This window comes from Triticum urartu, chromosome 4 (assembly GCF_003073215.2).
Source record: "Triticum urartu cultivar G1812 chromosome 4, Tu2.1, whole genome shotgun sequence".
NCBI classification, from domain to species: domain Eukaryota; kingdom Viridiplantae; phylum Streptophyta; class Magnoliopsida; order Poales; family Poaceae; genus Triticum; species Triticum urartu.
This window is the reverse complement of record NC_053025.1, coordinates 401,675,666-401,696,970: the sequence shown is the minus strand read 5'-3', so window position 1 is coordinate 401,696,970 and position 21,305 is coordinate 401,675,666. Positions and strand designations below refer to the sequence as shown.

At 44.3% G+C, this 21,305-nt stretch overlaps 1 protein-coding gene across 1 annotated transcript; it reads left to right on the top strand.

Moving 5' to 3' along the window:
* The first annotated feature begins 10,648 nt into the window (after positions 1-10,648).
* On the top strand, positions 10,649-18,259 carry LOC125551786 (protein WVD2-like 4). The gene is made up of 9 exons (XM_048715111.1): positions 10,649-10,963; positions 11,065-11,296; positions 11,375-11,433; positions 11,533-11,591; positions 11,787-11,864; positions 11,954-12,035; positions 12,126-12,197; positions 12,355-12,462; positions 17,572-18,259. The coding sequence occupies exons 1-9, from the start codon at positions 10,754-10,756 to the stop codon at positions 18,019-18,021; spliced, it is 1,350 nt and encodes a 449-aa protein (XP_048571068.1). The 5' UTR covers positions 10,649-10,753; the 3' UTR covers positions 18,022-18,259.
* The last annotated feature ends 3,046 nt before the right edge of the window (positions 18,260-21,305 follow it).

Below are 21,305 nucleotides of genomic sequence, written 5' to 3'. Positions count from 1 at the left end.
GCCTTCATGAGTTCTTGTTCCGCCTTGAGAGCACCAATGTAGTTGTCGTCGAGGGACTTATAGTTCTCGAGGAAGATCGTCTTGGAGATGTCATTGTGCAATCCCATCATGAAGTGGAACTTCATCGAAATGGCGTCGTCCACGCCGGATCGTCGCAAGGCAATCTTCATCTCCTTGAAGTACTCATCGATGGACTTGGATCCTTTGATGGTGTTCTCCAATTGGCGTTGAAGTTGTTCCATGTAGGTTGGAGGCACGAACTCTCGCCACAAAGCTCTCTTCGTCTTGGGCCAACTCATGTCATAGGTCTCCGAAGATGTGTGAAGCCACCATGTGGACGCGTAGTCGTGGAAGTTCCTTGTGGCGCACTTCACTTGATCTTCGGGAGGAACTTGATGTAGCGTGAGGTAGTCGTCCATCAAACGTTCCCACTCGAGATACTCCCCAGGTTCTAGAGTTCCATAGAAAGGAATCTCATGGTCGATGTCGAGGTCGTAGTAGCTCGTGGAAGTCGCGGACTTGAGCTTGGGGAGCTTCTCTTGAGCGTAGTCTTGAGGTGCTTGTTGGCGAATATGTCGTATATCCGAAGGCGAAGATGCCTTGAAGTCGCTTTGCGAAGATGCCAATGGAGATGGTGAAGTCGTTGAGCGGTTGTTGGTGTTGAGCTCTTGACCTTCACGTTCATGGTGGTGATGGTGTCGATGCCGATGTGACCTTGCCGGAGATGGTAGCTCGGAAGCATGTGTACTTGAGTGTCTTCTCGAAGATGAGGAAGATCGCTTGTAGGACTTGATGAGGGCCTTGATCTCTTCCATTTTAGCTTTCATCTTGGCGTCGGTAGAGTTATTCGTGGCATCGAACTCGTCGTTGTTGTTGTAGACCGAAGGTGAAATGCCTTGCCTATCCATCACAAGACTCGAGCAAATATGAGTGGGAGAAAGAGAAGAACGAATACCAAATGTACCTTGACCGAAGTTGAAAGTGGATCAATGATCACTCCAATGTGGACAAGGAAATAGCACAATTGGTACCGAATCTTGTCGGTTTCTCACACCTACACAAATAAGGCTTATGGTGGAGGTCGGTGAGGATAGTGGCACAAAAATTTGATGTAAAATGTTAGCAAGAGTCAATAATGTTGAAAGAGATTCACAAATTCGCAAGTGTAACAAGTAGACCAATAGCAATATGGGTGGCACACGGAAACGCACGCACGGATGGATAAATGGGGTCATGCAACCAAGGATGAGCACAAAATGTGGAATCCACGGAAAACGCTCGGGTTGCACAACTCAAGAGAGACGCTAGCACGATTGCTCAATAGGCGGATACGACACTTGTGCACAACCTATAAGATGCAAAATGTATGAACTTTCTATCCCAAGTATGCTATGTACGTATGGTTCCCGGTGGTTCTCACAAGGTGATCCAAGATGATATTATATGCAATGTGGTGTGATGCTATGGCTATTGCGTACAAGCTTCTTTGCTCTTTTTCTTTGCTTAAAAGCTTTTTTTGTAAGGCCACAATGCGAAATGCACAAACCAAGATAGCAACTGTATATATGCGGGAACAAACTTGTGGCACAAGGGATGATATGATACCGATATGATATGGTATGTATGCAATGTATGGTGTAGATCACTAATGTGCACAAGTAATGTTGCCGGCAATACTCAAATGGCTAGTCTCGATAGGCAAGTGACGCAAAATGGGCTAGGGGTTATCAATGCAATGGCAAGGGAATATACAATGGAGGGATACCATGATACCAAGATGATATGGAGGTTACCGTTCGTGTCGATGATGAGTGGCGGTGATGTTAATGGAGATACCAAGATGATGGAGACTCATCCCTAAGTAGCCGAAACACCTTAGGAAACGGAAAAACCGCGAACTCAAAATCTCAAAGGCAAATGTCAAATGGTGGTAGCGGGAATGCGGTGGTGGTTTTGTGGAAGCTCAATGGAATTGCGGAATGGCAATGATGGGTTATGAGACACAATGCGGAAGTGGAGGGTAAGGTGGTGGACTATACACGGTGTCGGAGTTGGAAGCCCGGTCCCTAAGTGGCCGAAACACCTTAGGAGACACAACTCACAACACAAACAAAATTGGGTTAAGTTGGGTTGGTGGAAGTGTATGGTGGGCAAGCCTATGTGGGAGTTAAGGTGGTGGTGGTGGTTGATGAAGAAACAATCGTCCCTAAGTAGCCTAAACACCTTAGGAGACTCGAATCACTACTCAAGCAACCACAAATGCTATTAGGAACAAAATTGGTTAGGTTGCGGAAGTCGGTGGTGGTTATGCGGAGGTTGTGGTGGAATACCTAGGCAAAGATGCCAAAGTTCCAAAAATTTTATGGAGTCAAATGGTTATGGTTGTATTTTTGTTGGAAGGGGGATGTCAAGAGCTTTTCAACGAGCTAAAGAACGCGAAAATCGGACTCCGGATGAATTAGTTATGAACAAAACGGTGAAACGGGGATGGTTGAGATGTCAGGGGCCGGACATCCGGGCTCGGGGCCGGAAATCGGGGACCTGATGTCCAGAACCGTGCAGATTTGGCGCTCTAGGAGCCGGATGTCCGGCTTGGGGCCCGGATGTCCGGCCTGAGGCCCGAATGTCCGGCCTGACGATTCCAGATCTCGTTTGGGGCGGAAATTTTCGAATTGGGGGCGGAAATTGATGATTTTAGGAGCAAAATTGGAGAGATTTCGTGGATGGAATGTGAGGGAACTTGGGGATATGCTAGATCCACTCAAAACCAAGCAAATCCATGGATCAAATCCAACAAAACATCATTAAAACCAACAAATCACAAAAAAAATTGGGGCTATTTTTGGTGGGGTTTTCGAAATTGGGGAAAAACATAATAAAATTAGGCTAGAAAACAAGGGGAGGCTCCGAAATCGTGATCAACATGGCTCATGATACCAAAATGATGTAGGGTGGAACCCTATACGACTGATCTTTCACGAAAGGAGCGGATCCCGTGAAGAACACGAAGAACACGAGGGGGAAAACGAGGCAAATCATGCGGGAAACACGAGAGAATCACTAAAACCAACAAGAAATAGTCACCCATATGCTAGATCCTCAAAACACAAAGAGAGATACAAGATCCACGATCAACAAGGGACGATACAAAGGTAGCCGATTCTTCTCCATGAGGAGGTCTTGTATCCACGAGGGGATTTTCTCCGCGAGGAGGTCTTGAATCCAAGTGGATCTTCTCCGAAGAGGGGCCGCGGTCTCTCTCGTGGAGTAGATCCGGATGGATGAGCGAAGCTCTATCTCACAAATGAGATAACACAACGCTAACCCTAACTAGGAGGAGGGGAAGGAGTATATATAGTCTAAGCCACGAAGGGGTAAGTGTGAAAGGGATACATGGGCCTCTGGCCCGACTCTGCGCGCAAGCAGGCGCCGGATGTCCGGGCTGGGGGTTGGATGTCCGGCCATTCGCGGGAGGCCGGATGTCCGGGGCACGGGCCAATGTCCGGGCTGAAGTGGGAGTTCGAGTCCTTCTCTGGATAGGGGATGTCGGATTTCCGGGAGGGATGCCGGATGTCCGGGCATTGCTGAGGCACCGGATGTCCGGGCACACGGGCCAGATGTCCGGCCTCTGATGCTTCGGTCGTTTGTTGGTGCAGCTCCTTGGAAGCTGCACAGGCACCGGATGTCCGGCCTCTGGCCCAGATGTCCGGCCGCTGTAGCTTCAGCAGCTTCGTCTTCTTCCGTCGTCGCTTCCAGGCTTCCCTCGCGGATGGTGTAGTTGTTCCTTGGTGCTTGCACTCCTCCTCAACATCCTTGAAGCTCCGACAATACCTATGCATGCACACGGGAGAAGTGTCAAGTAGTATACCATCCTCAAAGGGGTCAAGTGAGCACGTGTAAAGGAGATGATTCACATTTATGTATGTGAAGTAGATGTCGCACATGTCACTTGCCAAACGGACTCTTGACATGGTGATGTCCATAGGATGCTCCGCATCAAAGTATGAATCGTCCGTGATGCAACAAGGCAAGCAATCATAGTAATCAAGTTGTGCAAGCTAGTAGTGCAAAGATGCAACATACTAGAGAAAATCATGGCAATCATGTCATGTGAGAAAATAATAGGCATAGACAATGCGCATGACATATCGCAAGCACGAACACAAAGCATGATCATAATATCATCATAGGAATGGGGCACAAAGCGAACATGGCAATAACAAGTAATATCTCCACCAAGCTTGCAAATACACATACAAGTACGAGAATCAATCATCGTGTGTAATGCAAAGCATGGGTCACAAATGCATGGCAAAGGCATAGGAATGAGCATGTCATGCAAAGTGAACATGGCAAGATGGGCGTAGAGTATGTAATGGAGAATAACCCATAGCCAAGTGAGGGACATGTAGAAGAAATGCGTGGAGTCTTTACGCAAAGAGAGCGGTGGGAAAGACAATCCATGGGACCCAAGTCATCATTGCTCTCTAGAGCTCGTTTTGTCAACTCGTGGGATTGTGAGGTTGACAAGTATTCATGGGTACCTACACAAAAGAGACACACGCAAAAGAAATTGTGTGTGTGGTAAATGTACACGTCATCCATCATGATGTGTATGTGCACATGAGAGTTAGCACAAGATAAGCATCGCTCAAAGAAATTTGAAGCATGGTATAAGAACATGTCATCCATCATGAAAGAATTGTTACTATGTATGACACGATGGGGACACAAATTGAGCATGCAATTATAAGGCACAACAATAGCATTTTTATTCATAGGAAGCATATTGTGCACATAAGTATGTGGATGATGCAATGGATGGGATGAATCAAAATCTCCTAAAATGTATGAGGAAACTATGGGGGTCCCCTCGTGAGCAATATTGGAAACATCATATGAAGAAAAAGGACAGCATCCAAAATAGTGCATATCCGAAGCTAGGTGGTAATGGCATGGCATATTAGCTAAATGATGCAAAGGGAGCATATCAATATCATCACAAGAAAAACAAATGCCAATAACCATGGGCTTGTCATCTATGCCATATGTGCAAATTGGGTTTATTTTAATAGCATATGCATAGTCACTATGAAGAGATTGCAAATATGACATATGATTGATCTCATGCATAGCATATAACAAGTCAAGCGGATTCGCAAAGATGATGTGACCTAAGGAATTGTCACAAGAAATCATATGCAACATGGCATCACAACTAATAGACTGCACGTGGCAATCATCAAACTCATCATAAATGGGTAAATCATCACATGGGGAAGTCCCACTAGCATGAAGCATGGTAATAGGTTGATCAACATCATGCAAGCAATCAATGTCAAGAATGTCCACAAGTGGGACTAGAGCATCATCGTCACCTATGTTACCTTTGTCATTCCACTCAAGTGGTGTAGGTGAGGTGGAAAAGACCAAATGATGGTCATCTTCATCTTGATGGAACCATGTGGGGGTGCATCATATTCCACCATGGCCATCGTCTTGTCCAAAGATAGAACGAAGTCGTCGTGAATCGGCGCGTCATCGTATATGGGACCTAGCACCAAATGAGAAGACACAATAGAGGCAGAGGTTAAGTCATTAGAAATCATAGTGGCCTTACTCTCTCTATGTGGTGGCTCACTCCCTCCCTCAAGATAGGTGCACTCAAAGTCACATATGGTGGAGTCACTCATCTCACTAAAGTAGTGGGGGTTGTGGCTCTCCTCACATGGGAATTGGGGCAACACATCATATATGTGGCTAGTGGTGAAGTCACTCTCACTCTCAATATGGTGGCACAAGTCACTCAAGTCATCATACGTCACTGTGGTCGAAGGGAAAATCCCATGCTCAACCATCTCATCGCCGTCGCCGTGGATGAAGGCCGAAGATGGCACATCATCACTCTCACCTCCTAAGATGGAAGCATCATCCTTGCTCGTCACCATGTCGCTCGCCTCCAAAGCTTGGTCTTTGATGGTCACCGTAGTCGTAGTCGTCGCCGCACTATCTTGAAAAAGAGTCGAAGTAGACTCGACATCATCAATGCCACAAAAAGGGATGGCGGTGAAGTCGAACTTGGGAGCATCATCTTGGAGCTCGTCGGTCTTGGACATCGTGGTGGTACTTACCTCATGCTCATTCTCATGGAGCTTGGTCGTCGCGAAGTGAGCTTGGGGTGGAGAAGCTTTGGCCTTCATGAGTTCTTGTTCCGCCTTGAGAGCACCAATGTAGTTGTCGTCGAGAGACTTGTAGTTCTCGAGGAAGATCGTCTTGGAGATGTCGTTGTGCAATTCCATCATGAAGTGGAACTTCATCGAAATGGGGTCGTCCACGTCGGCTTGTTGCAAGGCTTTCTTCATCTCCTTGAAGTACTCATCGATGGACTTGGATCCTTGGGTGGTGTTCTCCAATTGGCGTAGAAGTTGTTCCGTGTAGGTTGGAGGCACGAACTCTCGCCACAAAGCTCTCTTCGTCTTGGGCCAACTCATGTCATAGCTCTCCGAAGGTGTGTGAAGCCACCTAGTCGTGGAAGTTCGTTGTGGTGCACTTCACTTGATCTTCGAGAGGAACTTGAAGTAGCTTGAGGTAGTCGTTCATGAGGCGCTCCCACACAAGATACTCCTCGGGTTGTTGAGTCCCATAGAAAGAAATCTTGTGGTCGGTGTCGAGGTCATAGTAGCTCGTGGGAGTCGCGGACTTGAGCTTGGGGAGCTTCTCTTGAGTGTAGTCTTGAGGTGCTTGTTGGCAAAGATGCCGTATGTCCCTAGGCGAAGATGCCAAGGGAGATGGTGAAGACGTTGAGCGGTTGTTGGTGTTGAGTTCTTGACATTCACGTTCTTGTTGGTGAGGATGTCGATGCCGATGTGACCTTGCCGGAGATGGTAGCTCGGAAGCATGTGTACTTGAGCGTATTCTCGAAGATGATGAAGATCTCTTGTAGGACTTGATGAGGGCTTTGATCTCATCCATTTGATCTTGCACCTTGGCGTTGGTAGAATTATTCGTGGCATCGAACTCGTCGTTGTTGTTTTAGACCAAAGGTAAAATGCCTTGCCTATCCATCACAAGACTCGAGTAGAGGTGAGTAGGAAATGAGATAAACAATACCAAGTTTCCTTTTCCCAAAGTTGAGAATGTATCGCGTTTCACTCAATGTGAGATGAAAGAATAATGGAATTGGTACCGGACTTGTTCACTCACACCTACAAACTAAAGCTTATGGAGTAGCTCGGTGAGGATAGTGGCACAAAAATTTAATGCAAAATGTTAGCAAGAGTCAATAATGTTGAAAGAGATTCACAAATTCGCAAGTGGAACAAGTAGACCAATAGCAATATATGGCACATGGAAACACACACACGGATAGATAAATGGGGTCGTGCAACAAAGGAATGAGCTCAAAATGTGGAATCCACGAAAATGCTCTTGTTGCACAACTCTAGAGAGACGCTAGCATGATTGCTCAATAGGCGGATACGACACTTGTGCACAACCTATAGGAGACAAAAATGCAACGACTTCTATCCAAAGTATGCTATATATGTATATGATGTTCCCGGTGTTTATCTCAAGATGATCCAAGATGATCAGATATGACAATCTTATATGCAATGGGGTATGATGCTATGGCACTTGCTTACAAGCTTCTTTGCTCTTTCTCTTTTGCTTAAAAGCTTATTCTTTTTTTGTATATGGCCACAATGCGAAATGCACAAACCAAGATAGCAATTGGTTATATACGGGAACAATCTTGTGACACAAGGGATGATATGATACCAATATGATATGGTATGTATGCAATGGATGGTGTAGATCACTAATGTGCACAAGTAACGTTACCTGCAATACACAAATGGCTAGTCTCGATAGGCAAGTGACACAAAATGGGCTAGGGGTTATCAATGCAATGGAAGGGAATATACAATGGAGGGATACCACGATACCAAGATGATATGGAGGTTATCGTCCATGGCGATGATGAGTCGCGGTGTTCTTGATGTAGATACCAAGATGATGGAGAGTCGTCCCTAAGTAGCCGAAACACCTTAGGAAACGGAAAAACCGCGAACTCAAAATCTCAAATGTCAAATGTCAAATGGTGGTAGCGGGAATGCGGTGGTGGTTGCAGAAGCTCAATGGGATTGCGGAAATGCAATGATGGGATTTGAGAAGCAATGCGGAAGTGGAGGGTAAGGTGGTGGATTATACACGGTGTCGGAGTTCGAAGTACGGTCCCTAAGTAGCCAAAACACCTTAGGAGACACAACTCACAACACAAACAAAATTGGGTTAAGTTGGGGTGGCGGAAGTGTATGGTGGTCAAGCCTATGTGGAAGTTAAGGTGGTGGTGGTGGTTGATGAAGAAGCAATCGTTCCTAAGTAGCTGAAACACCTTAGGAGACTCGAATCACAACTCAAACAACCTCAAATGCTAAGGGGAACAAAATGGGTTAGGTTGCAGAAGGCTATGGTGGTTTTGCGAAAGTTATGGTGAAAGCCCTAGGCAAAGATGCCAAAGTGCCAAAAATGATGGAGTCAAATGGTGTTGGAACCTATCTAGATAGAGGATGTCAATAGCTTCAAAACGAGCTAAAGAATGTCAAAATCGGACTCCAGATGTGAAAGTTATGGGCAAAACAGTGAAACACAGGAGGCTGATGCTCCAGGGGTCGGACACCCGGGGTCGGGGCCTGAATATTCGGGCGCTAATGTCCAGAACCGAGCAGATTTTATGCTCCAGGAGCCGGATGCCCAGCTTGGGGTCTAGATGTCCGGCCCGACGATTCCAGATCTCGTTTGGGGCAGAAATTTTTGAATTGGGGGCGGAAATTGATAATTCCAAGGGCAAAATTGATGAGATTTCGTGGATGGAAGGTGGGGAAACTTGGGGAGATGCTAGATCCACTCAAAACTAAGCAAATCCATGGATCAAAATCAACAAAACATCATCAAAACCAACAAATCACAAAAAATTTGGGGCTATTTTTTTGGTGGGGATTTTCGAATTTAGGACGAAATCAATAAAATTAGGCTAGAAAACAAAGAGGAGAGGCTCCGAAATCGTGATCAACGTGGCTCATGATACCAAGATGATGTAGGGTGGAACCCTATACGGCCGATCTTTCATGAAAGGAGCGGATCCCACGAAGAACATGAAGAACACGAGGGGAGAACGTAGAGAGATCACAAGGGGAAACACTCAAGAACAAGTCCAATCACACTTCCACTAGGCAATCAAACACACAACATCCATAAGGTATATGAACAACGAAGGGAAAGATACAAGGTAAGGTTCATCTCCATGAGGAGGTCTTGAAGGGGGCCACCCAAGAGGGGGTCTTAAATCCAAGGGGGATCTTCTCCGAAGAGGGGCCGCGGTCTCTCTCGTGGAGTAGATCCGTAATGGATGAGCAAAGCTCTATTTCTAATGAGCTACTACTTTGCTAACCCTAACTAGAAGGAGGTGGGGGAGTATATATAGTCTAAGTGTAACACCCCGGATATGATTTACCTAATATGTAATCCAACTCTTGCCGTTTCCGGCGTTAAGTTATTATATTTTCTCGGGTTCGGGTTTTTGTCTCCGTGTGTTGTTGTCGTTGTCATGCATCTCATATAATGGCATCATGTGCATTGCATTTGCATACGTGTTCGTCTCATGCATCCGAGCATTTTCCCCGTTGTCCGTTTTGCATTCCGGCGCTCCGTTCTCCTCCGGTGGTCATTTCTACCTTCTTCTCGTGTGTGGGGATTAAACATTTTCGGATTGGACCGAGACTTGCCAAGTGGCCTTGGTTTACTAGCGATAGACCGCATGTCAAGTTTTGTACCATTTGGACTTCGTTTGATACTTCAACGGTTAACCGAGGGACCGAGAAGACCTCGTGTGTGTTGCAGCCCAACACCCGTCCAATTTGGCCCAAAACCCACCAAAACCCTCTCCATCATCTAGAGCGTTCGATCACGATCGCGTGGCCGAAAACCGCACCTCGTCAAGTTTTCATACTTGTAATATTGGTCATGAGTTTAGGAGCTCGACGAGGCTCACAAGTTTGCAAAGCACGTTTTATCTCTACCAGCTGGCCGGCATGTTTGGCTAGGTCAGCTGGATGGACTTTTTTTCGTCCGTATGAACATTATGACGGCGTAATAAAAACTTCGAATTTTGTCTAAAAAAACAAAGGAAAATATTTCTTTTTTGCCCTCGCTCCTATAGCTGGCCAAATGGGCCGGTTTTTTCGGGCCGGCCCGTGAGCACGCTGGCACGGCCTGTCTTGGGCCAGGCACGGCACGGGCTAAACGGGCCGAGCCCGGCACGCGGCACGGCTCAACATGTAAAAATAGACTAAAAAACGGTCCGTGCGTCAAATAATAGATTGAAATATGCGGCCCACCATGCTAAACGGGCCAACGTGCCGGCCCGTTTACTAACTGGGCCGTGCCTGGGCCTGAGGGCGCAGCACGCGGGCCGGCCCGGCCCGGCCCGTATAGTAATCGTGCCCTGGCGGGCCGTGCCGGGCCAGGCACGATTACAAAGAGCCGGCCCGGCCCGTTTGGCCAGGTATGCTCGCTCCCTTTGCAACCTCTCACTACTGCCCCGTCTCTGCCACCCGTAGCGACAGCAGCAGCAGCCCGCAGTGGGTGGTGGTTCCCGCCCCCCGCGTGCTGACCCCCATCGACGGCAAGCTAGTGATACGGGGAGGTCCTGGCCGGATCTCGGTGGTGTCCGGCTCGGATCTGATACGCGGGGATGGAGGGTGAGCGCGAGGAAGGTGCGGCGGCGAATGGACTTGGAGGGGAGGAAAACATCGTCGTCAAGGCTCGCAAGGAGGACGTCGCCGTGGCCGCGCCGGTGGATGTGGATGGTGGTGATCACGTGGATCTCGCTGACGGGGAGGCGCTGGTCGGATCTGCAACCGCGGTGGCATCTCCCGAGGAGCCGGCCAGGGCGCCTACCAAGGTGCAGGGGTCGCGGAATTCTGGTTCTCAGTTTACTCCGTGGCATACTTTGGTGCATGCTAATACATTGCTGCCGCTAATGGTGTGTGTTGGTGTGCGCAGAAGGTTGGATCTGCGGACGCGAGCGGGAGGAAGAAGGGGAATGTGCTGAACGGCAAGGTGGTGTCTGCCTCGGCGGCACCGCGGGGGAAGAAGCCCGGTCTGTCGCAAAGCGCCTCCTTCCCCGCGAGAGGGACCATCGGCGCCAGGAAGGGCGGCGCTATGACCTCCCTGGCAAAGCAAGCCAAGCCAGAGGGGAAGGGTGCCGTGCCAAATGGAACTGCAGCGTCATCTGGTTAGTTTTGGGCTTGTCCTAAGTTAACCTGTGACGGTTGCTGTTGGGTTCACGTACATAATTGGGGTGGAATTGCAGGACGGGGCACGGAGAAGAAGGGGAATTTGGCTCAGATTCCTGCCGCTCATCAATCCATGGTAGGTGCTGATCTCAATTAGTTGGTTACTCGGATGTCGAAAGTCTGTAGGTTTTTAGTTGCATTTTAGTGAACTTAGTTTCTATTTTCTTTGACGTAGCCTATGAAGCCTGAATCGGTGGACTCAACTCCAAACGACACTCCTTCTGAAGTCCAAGAGTAAGTCAGTATTACCAAACCACATTTTTGGGCATTCTTGCATTTGACTTTGTGGTTTCGGTTATTGCTTTATCTGTACCGTACAATCAAAGGTAGTCCACTGTAGTGTTACACTAATTGATCAATGAAATAAAAACAAATTTTTATCTGAACTTGTTGCTTTCTTACACTCAAATGGTTGGCATTCTTTCACAGGTCAAATGAGAACACTGCCAAACCTTACAGGCAGTCATTTCCAGCGAAAATGGAGGATGATGTGCACTCCACTACATCGTAAAGCCTTTTTGTGTTCACAATTGTTGCTCAGTTATTTTTTACGATGGTGTTAATACATAATGCTGCCATTTGGTGTTGTGTTACAGGAGCACGAATACTCAACGCAAGAATGCTGCTGCCTCTGGTTTTAGTTTCCGATTGGAGGAGCGTGCTGAGAAGCGCAAAGAGGTAACTAATTTCCACAGTGGCATGTGTTAATTAGTCGTTGCATGTTTGTTTCTGTTTTATATTAAGCATGCACTTGTTCCTTTCTTTCAGTTCTTAAAGAAACTTGAGGAGAAAATTCATGCCAAGGAGATTGAACAAACGAATTTGCAGGAAAAATCTAAGGTGAGAACTACTTTCATGTAAAGCCTTTTGATCATCTGTATGCTTTGATTCTAATAATTAGTTCATTAGTCTATGTGAGAGCTGCTTTTGTATAATTCATGTAAAACCTTTTTGATCATCTGTATGCTTTGATTCTAAGAATTAGTTCATCACTCAGGAGAGCCAAGAGGCCGAGATTAAAAGGCTTAGGAAGAGCCTGACATTTAAAGCAGCCCCCATGCCAAGCTTCTATAAGGAGCAGCCTCCTAAAGTTGAGTTGAAAAAGGTACTTATGTCGATACACTTTTTCCGAAGTTGCTTATTTCTTCGTTATAAATAGTTCCATATGATTCAAATGTATCTGTTTTTTCTCTTTGAAAGCATGAATGACATATGGTTTGATGAGTTCTAATGCGGTAGGATAAATAATCTTTCTATGGTTCTATTTCCTGTTGTTAGAATAACGTAGAGATGTTACCAACTCTTTGTCTCTGGCTTGCAGTTTCATTTTTCTTTGTTAGAATATGTTTGTTTCAAATGCATAGGATTGTTAGAGCAGGCGGATATTCGAATGCTCGCCAAGAGATCTTGCATAACTAGCTGTAAGTTACAAGGATGATAGGATACCAGAAATTACAACTGATGTATAGCTTTCTGTTCACAACGGGCCACACTTGTTAGAGAAGATGAGTATGTGAATACATGTTACGAGATCCATTGTCCACATAGGCTTTTAGTAAAAATGTGTAATTCTGGGTATAACACTTTAAATGATTATGTTTGTCCTTAGTCCCTAATATGTATCATAGTGCACATTGGTTGCGAAAGTCAATCTTCACAAACTTTCATCAAGTTTATCGAGACAATTATCTATGCTTACAATACCAAGTATATATATCATATGAATTTTTTTATGATGAATCTAATGATATTGATTTGGTATCCTAGATTTTGACAACTTTTTCTACAAACTTGGTCAAAATTCACAAGTTTTGACTTGAAAAAAAAATCTAATACGCACTATATTTTCGGACGGAGGAGGTATGGCATAATTCCATTGGCTTGTCAGTCTTGGAGGACTTTCTGTGTTCAGTTTCTGCTTTCCATTTCATATAATCTCTGTCCCAAATTACTTGTCTTAGATTTTGTCTAGATACAGATGTATCAACACTAAAATGTGTCTACATACATCCGTATCTAGACAAATCTAAGACAAGTAATTTGGGACGGAGGGAATACTTGCTAATTTTCAATTTTATTGCACATTACCTTTGCACCCATGCCAAGAGTACCACCGAATGTTCATTGGCTCATGGATAAGGCCCTATATATATATATATATATATTTTCTTACGGTATATTTTTATGTCAAAAATAAGACAAAACTTACGAAACATAAAATTACGGTGCATTGATGGTAAAATAGAGGGGGGTGAAACATAAAATTACGGCGCTATTCGTCACCCTGGGTGAGGAACTCTTATTCCTCACCCCAGCCAAACTGTACACGCCACACATGCACTGAAATTTATGTTGGGTACCTGAGGTAAAGTTACGGCGTGGAGTTGAGGGCCACCTGAGGTAAACTTACGGCATGGAGTTGAGGGCCACCTGAGGTAAACTTACGGCATGGAATTGAGGGCCACCTGAGGTGAACTTACGGCATGGAGTTGAGGACCAGTCTTGCCACGTAAATTTATGACACACGCCAGCACAGTTGTGTAATATGCTCTGTTTAATTAGTTTGACCAAGGCATTTTTGCATGAATATTTTATTTTGCACAACATCTGTACTTTCTGACCGCCACATCAAATTCAGCCACGCTGAAAATCTGAGCATTTCCAGCCTGCAAATACTTTTGGATCAATCAGTTGCCAGAGAGATTTTTGAGAAAATTATCACAAAAGCACGGACATTTTCCTGCCTGAACGCCACCTGAAAGACGCAGGGTGCAAAACAAAATCTGAAGCTATCTTACATGCTATGAACAATATGTTTTCGACCAAGCGGTCAGCTTGGTAAGCTACCTACGAAAATTTGCGATAAAAAAAGGTTTCGTATTTATAGTTTACAGCAGCCCCTTCCACCTTCCAGAGACCAGTAATACATCAGAGGTTCTTGCTCTCAATCCAACATAACCAAACAGAAAATGATGTTTCAGCTGTAGTTCCTTTGCCCAACATTTAGAGGGCTCTCATAAAGAATATTGAGCACCACCCTGTTTTCCATGCAGATCCTCATGAAAAGCTAGCCGTCCAACTTTGTCTGCCATAGTGTTGCATCCTAAATTCTCCGATCACAAGCTGATCACGGGAGCAACAACACTATCTGCCAGATGCAAAGAAATTCAAAGATTAAGTGACTTCTTTTTTTGCGGGCAAAAGATTAAGTTGACTTTACAGCATGGATTTTTTGATGCAGAACATAGAGTATACAAAACTGCCCTACGTACGACCAGACAGCACATGCTATGGCCCACAAACTGATAATCTATGATTTGTCTAATTGTACTGAGTGTTGGACGGAAATTCATCGTACGTATAGCAAGGTTGTAGAGTATAAGGGTGATGGTGCATATGCAATCATAATTAATACATAAAACAGATATGAATTACAGTGACATCCTTTCATTGTTGTCGTGACACCATGCTTCTACCGTTCTAGTTATTAACCTACTTTAATAATTTACAGTATCCAAGAATATGAATAAGACAATAGTATTGAAAACAGCAAATTTAGAACTTAGATTGCATCTAACGAAGAAAGAACCATGGACATAAAACGAAAATCAGTTTCTTGGTAACGTTGGATTTACTCAGAAAACTATGGTGCCGAACATTACTTCACAAGAGATTATGCAGAATACTGATATTTGAATGGATAGCTCTGGAAGATAGAAAGATATGTTAAAGAAGACTAAAATCAATGCTTTTCAGTCTATAAGAATCTGAATGAAAAAATGGTGATATGGATATTCCGTAAAATCAATGGCTGAGCAATAAACAAAAATTATATTCGCTTCAATAAAATGTGCCTAAACATATGCTAAATCCATAAGCTCCAGTAAAAAGTAGGAAGTTGATAATTTAGGATTCTTGTTTTAGTAACAAATGGTTGATGTATGTGTACTATTTTGGTAGCAACGAATATTTCGCGTGATAAGATAAGAAAAATCATTCTATGATGCATCAGAATTCATGCTTTGGTGTCATGCAGAAAGTAAGCCATTGTTTTCCAAATTTTTTACATGGAAAGCTGCATAGCTAGTCATAGGTTAGTTGTTAAAAAATATCATAGAGGTTAGTCGGCATCAATAAAAAAATATAGCTAAGGCACATTATAATCCATTCTGATTCTGCAGCTACAGAGCCAAGATATCTCTCATCTCTTCAAGTTAATATAAATCCTGAAATCAGTACAATAACCCAATTATCTTATAGCCAACTGTTCTCTTCAAGCTAATGAATATGCTCCAATACTTGTCCTCTTAGTACTAGCTATAATGTCTGTTCATTTTCTTTTGGCTAAACTGTTGTCTGCAAGCTAATATAAATCCCAAAATCAGTACATACCTATTTACAGTATAGCCAACATTTTATTGCTTAATTCTATCAGTACGACTTGAGAGAACCAGAAACCACAAAGATCTAATAATGAATACACTAATTATCTCTTATTGCTTAATCTAATAATTAACTTTTGATGGATCACAATAGATAGAAAGAAACACACCATATGGCCTGACGAGTCATTACTCATTAGATGCAATAGGATCGACACCTCTGTTTATGGAAGATAGAAGAAGATTAGTAACCTGCAAGCAGCTGTAGGTCAGAGCCGGAGGAGAACACAAAGTGGTCGCGGCCGAACTAGTGCCGGGCGAACATCACCTAAACTGTCTCTGTGACCAGCTGACCAACCAGGAGGCAAGATTCTACTTGCACGTCTACTGCGAACTAGATTGGGAATTCAACTAACTGAAAATTATTGAAGCAAGCAAAGATGGCTACATATACCCACGTGACTAGATGAATGATTATTAGTGTTAGAGCTCGAGGACGCTGGTTGTGGTGGACTCCAGCTTGCCGGTCAAGTCCTTAGCCATTGGGGCCCCTTCAACTCCACCACCGGGAGAACCCACATCCACCGGCTGGTAGTCAAATCAGGACCTCGAGGGGCGCCGGAGCACCCAGATGCATGGATATCAATTTGGGAAGAACATGACAAAGGGAAACGTAAGCGGGAGCTAACTGGAATTTGGGAACGGAAATCACTAAAATTGGGGTTGCTCACCTCCTCCCATGCAGTCAAAAGCCCAACCAAACTTCAATCCAAACAGAGGCAATGCTATCATGTAGCAGCCCATGCACGGACGCCTAATCCACTGTCGCGGTCACCTGCCACAGCTCCGGCGGGGTCACCAGCCACATCTACGTGCACAGCGCGGCCCTAGACCTATGCAGACGCCACACACCACGGCGACCACCCATCGCTGAGACCATGCCGGTCGAGCAGCACGCCGCCCCACCAGCATGCCAAACAATGGCTTCACTCCCAGCCAAATCGCCGCCAAGCACCATGCCGCCGTTCGCCTGAAACCGTATACAGCAGATTAGGAAAAGACGGGGAGGTGCGGAAAAGACGTGTAGGTTTTATTTAAGCAAAAAAAGGACGAGGACGAGGGCAGGCATCGAGTCAAGTCAAGTCATCAAACGTAGAAAAACCTCAACCCCGTTGTAATCTTACGGTGGGCTTTTGCCTCGATCAAATGAACCGTGGCTTGGTTAGACCCAAGCAAGATGTGGCTCGGTCGATCGATTAGGGTGAAGAATTACTTATTCTTCACCCTGGGTTATTAAACACCACACGCCCGCGCGCGCGCGCACGGCGGCGCGCACGCACACGCTACCATAATGCTTCCTGATGATTAAAATTTAAAGGTTAACGTAGAATATTTACTGCATCCACATCAGTGTAGCATTGAGATAACTATACAACTCATAATGCTTCTGTGGTACTGACTCGATAGGTCTTGTTGTTTTGTCTGACAACTATTTGGAATAGTGGATCAACAGGTTTCTTGCTAATCTAGGTGACTAGGTGACTAGGTTTATGATATTAGTTGATGCACATTTGATATTCCTGGATCTAATAACACATTCTCCATTGTATGTCATTGGTTCACAAGTTAGATTAAGTTCCTTATTTGTTGATGATGTTTGATCCTTATTTGTTGATGATGTTTGAGTGCTTTTCCTCGTGTATATACAGTGTATGTCTGCTAGTTTGTACTAAGATGTTAGAATTGCTTACTGCATGTCCTGTTCATGTAAATATTTGCGATGCTACATTCGTAAACATAGCATCCTGATATAAACTTGTGGCCTTTTGCAGATTGCACCAACACGTGCTAGGTCACCGAAGCTTGGCCGACACAAGCCAACCAGTTCTGTCACTGCTGCTTCTGCAGATGGCTCCGTCTCATGTGAGAGCCCACGGCGCACAACTAATCCAGCCAAGGTAAACAGAGGTGCGGAAAATAATAAACCTCGGGTTACTGCTAGCAAACCCGGCCAGAGATTGGTCACAAAAGCTCCCTCCGTAGCATCTATCACTGCAAAGGCTGAAACGAGACCTATCGCTACAAAGCAGAAAACCTCCAAGACAAAACCAAAAGTTTCAAGAGAAAAGGTACAGCAGCTGCAAGAGAACCCAGTAGAAATCCCTCCTGCAGAACCTTCTGCCTTGGAAGGGCTTGCTGCTGAACCAAGTGTTGAAGATGAGACAGGACTTCGCTCGACTGCCCCTCCGGTCACTTCAAATGAGGTACTGGTCCATGGCTGATCTGTCGCGCATTTTATTTTATTTTCGTCCTCCTTGCAGTCCTGTGAATAGTGAGGTGTGTGAAAGTTGAATCGCTCAAAGTATCGTGGAATTATTATTTTTGTAGTAGCTATCTTTTTTCTTCAGCTTGTCATTGAGCATGCAGTGTATATTGAATTTGTACGTGGGGAACATGAATGCAACTTGTGGAATTCATTTGTGTTCAGAAATTCGTATCAGTTATCTTTTTGGAACTTGATATTTGGCACACACCACACTACTTTTCATCTAATTAAGTGCATGCATGCATTAGAATGACTCACTTCGTCTTATTATATGCATACACTAGAGGACAAAAAAAATCTGACATCATCCTAGATTCTCTCTACCAAAAATTCAAAATGTTTTATAGCTCAAACCATTGGTCGGATGCAAAAACAGTTTTCATATAAAAGATATGTTGCAATGAGATCTTTGAAACAAGATCTCATGTTCGTACTCGCTCCGGAGGTGTTTAATAGCTCAAACCATGCGTAAATTATCAGTTCTATGGCGGAGTATATTATCATGTCATTTACACAAAAGTTACCGGAGGTGTTTTCAAAATCCTTTCCCCTGGCTCAAAATTATCACGGTGTTTGCGCATAACTTATCAGCTGTGTTGTGCATAAATTAACATGCCTTTTACATGGATTGAGTGAAGCTCAGATATCCCAAAGCACACAGATGCATCAACGTTTAGCAAAAGACATGGTTCATGAAGGAAATAGCCCTGGAGGCAATAATAAAGTTATTATTTATTTCCTTATTTTATGATAAAAGTTTATTATTCATACTAGAATTGTATTAACCGAAAACATAATATATGTGTGAATACATAGACAAATAGAGTGTCACTAGTATGACTCTACTTGACTAGCTCGTTGATTAAAGATGGTTATGTTTTCTAACCATAGACATGAGTTGTCATTTGATAAACGGGATCACATCATTAGGAAAATGATGTGATTGACTTGACCCATTCCGTTAGCTTAGAACTTGATCGTTTTAGTTTACTGCTATTACTTTCTTCATGACTTATACATGTTCTTATGACTATAAAATTATGCAACTCCTGATTACCGAAGAAACACTTTGTGTGCTACCAAACATCACAATGTAACTGGATGATTATAAAGGTGCTCTACAGGTGTCTCTGATGGTACTTGTTGAGTTGGCATAGATCGAGATTAGGATTTGTCACTCCGACTATCGGAGAGATATTTCTGGGTCCTCTCGGTAATGCACATCACTATAAGCCTTGCAAGCAATGCAAGTAATGAGTTAGTGTTTTTTGAAAAGGGGGACAACCCCGGCCTCTGCATTGGAAAGATGCATACGACCACCTTTATTAACAAGCAAATAGGTTCAACACAAGTCTAAAAGTCTTGAACAAAGCTGCTCATAGAGAGGTAAGGAACGAAAGTAGATGCCACAGCCGGCAGGCAAAAGATAGAAAGGAAAACTAATTGCCTATCCTATTACATGACCGCCATCCAAACCGGCTGAAAATATCCTGTGCTACCATCTCCCATCGGATAGATCCAGTAACCAAACGCTCCATGGCCTCCGTCGGAATGAGTACCACATACGAATCAAAGCCATGGCTCGGAATATAACCTGCAAAAAATGAGTAGCTGATGTTCTGTTAAATACCAAATCATTTCTGCAATTTCATATAGCCCATAATAACGCACATACTCCTACATGAATGTGTCTCGCTGTTTGGGACTCTATCCCATTCAACCACGTCCCAAAAACCGTGTTAATATTATGTGGAGGAGTTATATTAAAGGCTGTGTTCACTGATTGCCATAGAATCTTTGCCATAGGACAATCTAGAAATAGGTGCTTAATTGTTTCATCCCTGTCACAAAAGCTACAGCGAGAGGATCCAGTCCAGTTGCGTTTAATCAAGTTATCCCTAGTTAAAATGACTTGTTTATGCACAAACCACATGAACACTTTAACTTTCAAGGGAACTTTGACATGCCAAACATGTTTCGACGTAGGAATAGTACTAGAATTAATTACATCCAAACACATGGATTTAACCGTAAATTCTCCATTCCTAGTAAGTTTCCAACACAACTGGTCCGGACGTTGAGAGAGTTGAACATCCATCAATCTTCTTACAAGATGGAGCCAAGCTTCCCAACTTTTGCCGGCTAATGCTCTCCTGAAGCTATGAAGCTAATATTTAGAGGCGTGGACTGACATACAGACTCAACGGTCGCATCTCTCCGTTGAACAATACTATAGAGAGAAGGATATTGCACTGCCAGGGGCGTATCCCCTAGCCAGGTATCCTCCCAGAATCTTGTAGAAGTACCGTTACCAACAACCACCTTGGCCCGGTTAAGAAAGAGCGATTTAACTCTCATCAGGCCTTTCCAGAAAGGCGAATCCATCGGCCTCACTGTCACCTGGGATAAGGTCTTGGATTGAAGGTACTTATTACGCAGAATCTGTGCCCATGTGGCCCCGGTCTCTCGAGAAAGCTTATACGACCATTTGCTAAGAAGACATTTGTTTTTTACCTCAAGATTTTCGATACCAAGACCCCCTTGGTCCTTCGGTCGACAAATAATGTCCCATCTAGCTAATCTATACTTTCTCTTCATCTCATCACTTTGCCAGAAAAAACGGGATCGATAGAAATCGAGTCTTTTCCGAACTCCCACTGGTACTTCGAAAAAAGACAAAAGGAACATGGGCATACTTGTGAGCACCGAATTAATAAGAATTAACCGGCCTCCATACGACATCGGTTTGCCCTTCCAGCAGCCCAGTTTCTTCTCAAATTGATCCTCAATGCACTTCCATTCGCTATTTGTTAGCTTACGATGATGAATGGGTATACCTAAATACGCAAAAGGTAACGCCCCCAATTCACACCCGAACAATTGCTTATATGCCTCTTGTTCCTCCTTGGCTCTTCCAAAGCAGAACAATTCACTCTTGTGAAAATTAATTTTCAGACCGGATAATTGTTCGAACAAGTATAACACCACCTTCATGTTTCTCGCCTTTGCCAAGTCATGCTCCATAAAGATGATAGTATCATCAGCGTACTGTAGGACAGATACACCTCCATCAACTAGATGAGGTACCAAGCTACCTACCTGTCCAGCATCCTTAGCCCTTCCTATTAGAATTGTCAACATATCAACTACAATGTTGAACACAATAGGTGACATTGGATCTCCTTGTCTTAGGCCCTTATGTGTTTGGAAATAGCGACCTATGTCATCATTCACTTTAAT

Excerpts from the sequence above, each read along its gene's own strand:
- LOC125551786 (XM_048715111.1), top strand. The coding sequence starts at position 10,754 with ATGGAGGGTGAGCGCGAGGAAGGTGCGGCGGCGAATGGACTTGGAGGG. Across the intron at positions 10,964-11,064 it reads CGGCCAGGGCGCCTACCAAG|AAGGTTGGATCTGCGGACGC; the intron begins GTGCAGGGGTCG and ends TGGTGTGCGCAG. Across the intron at positions 12,463-17,571 it reads CTAAAGTTGAGTTGAAAAAG|ATTGCACCAACACGTGCTAG; the intron begins GTACTTATGTCG and ends GGCCTTTTGCAG.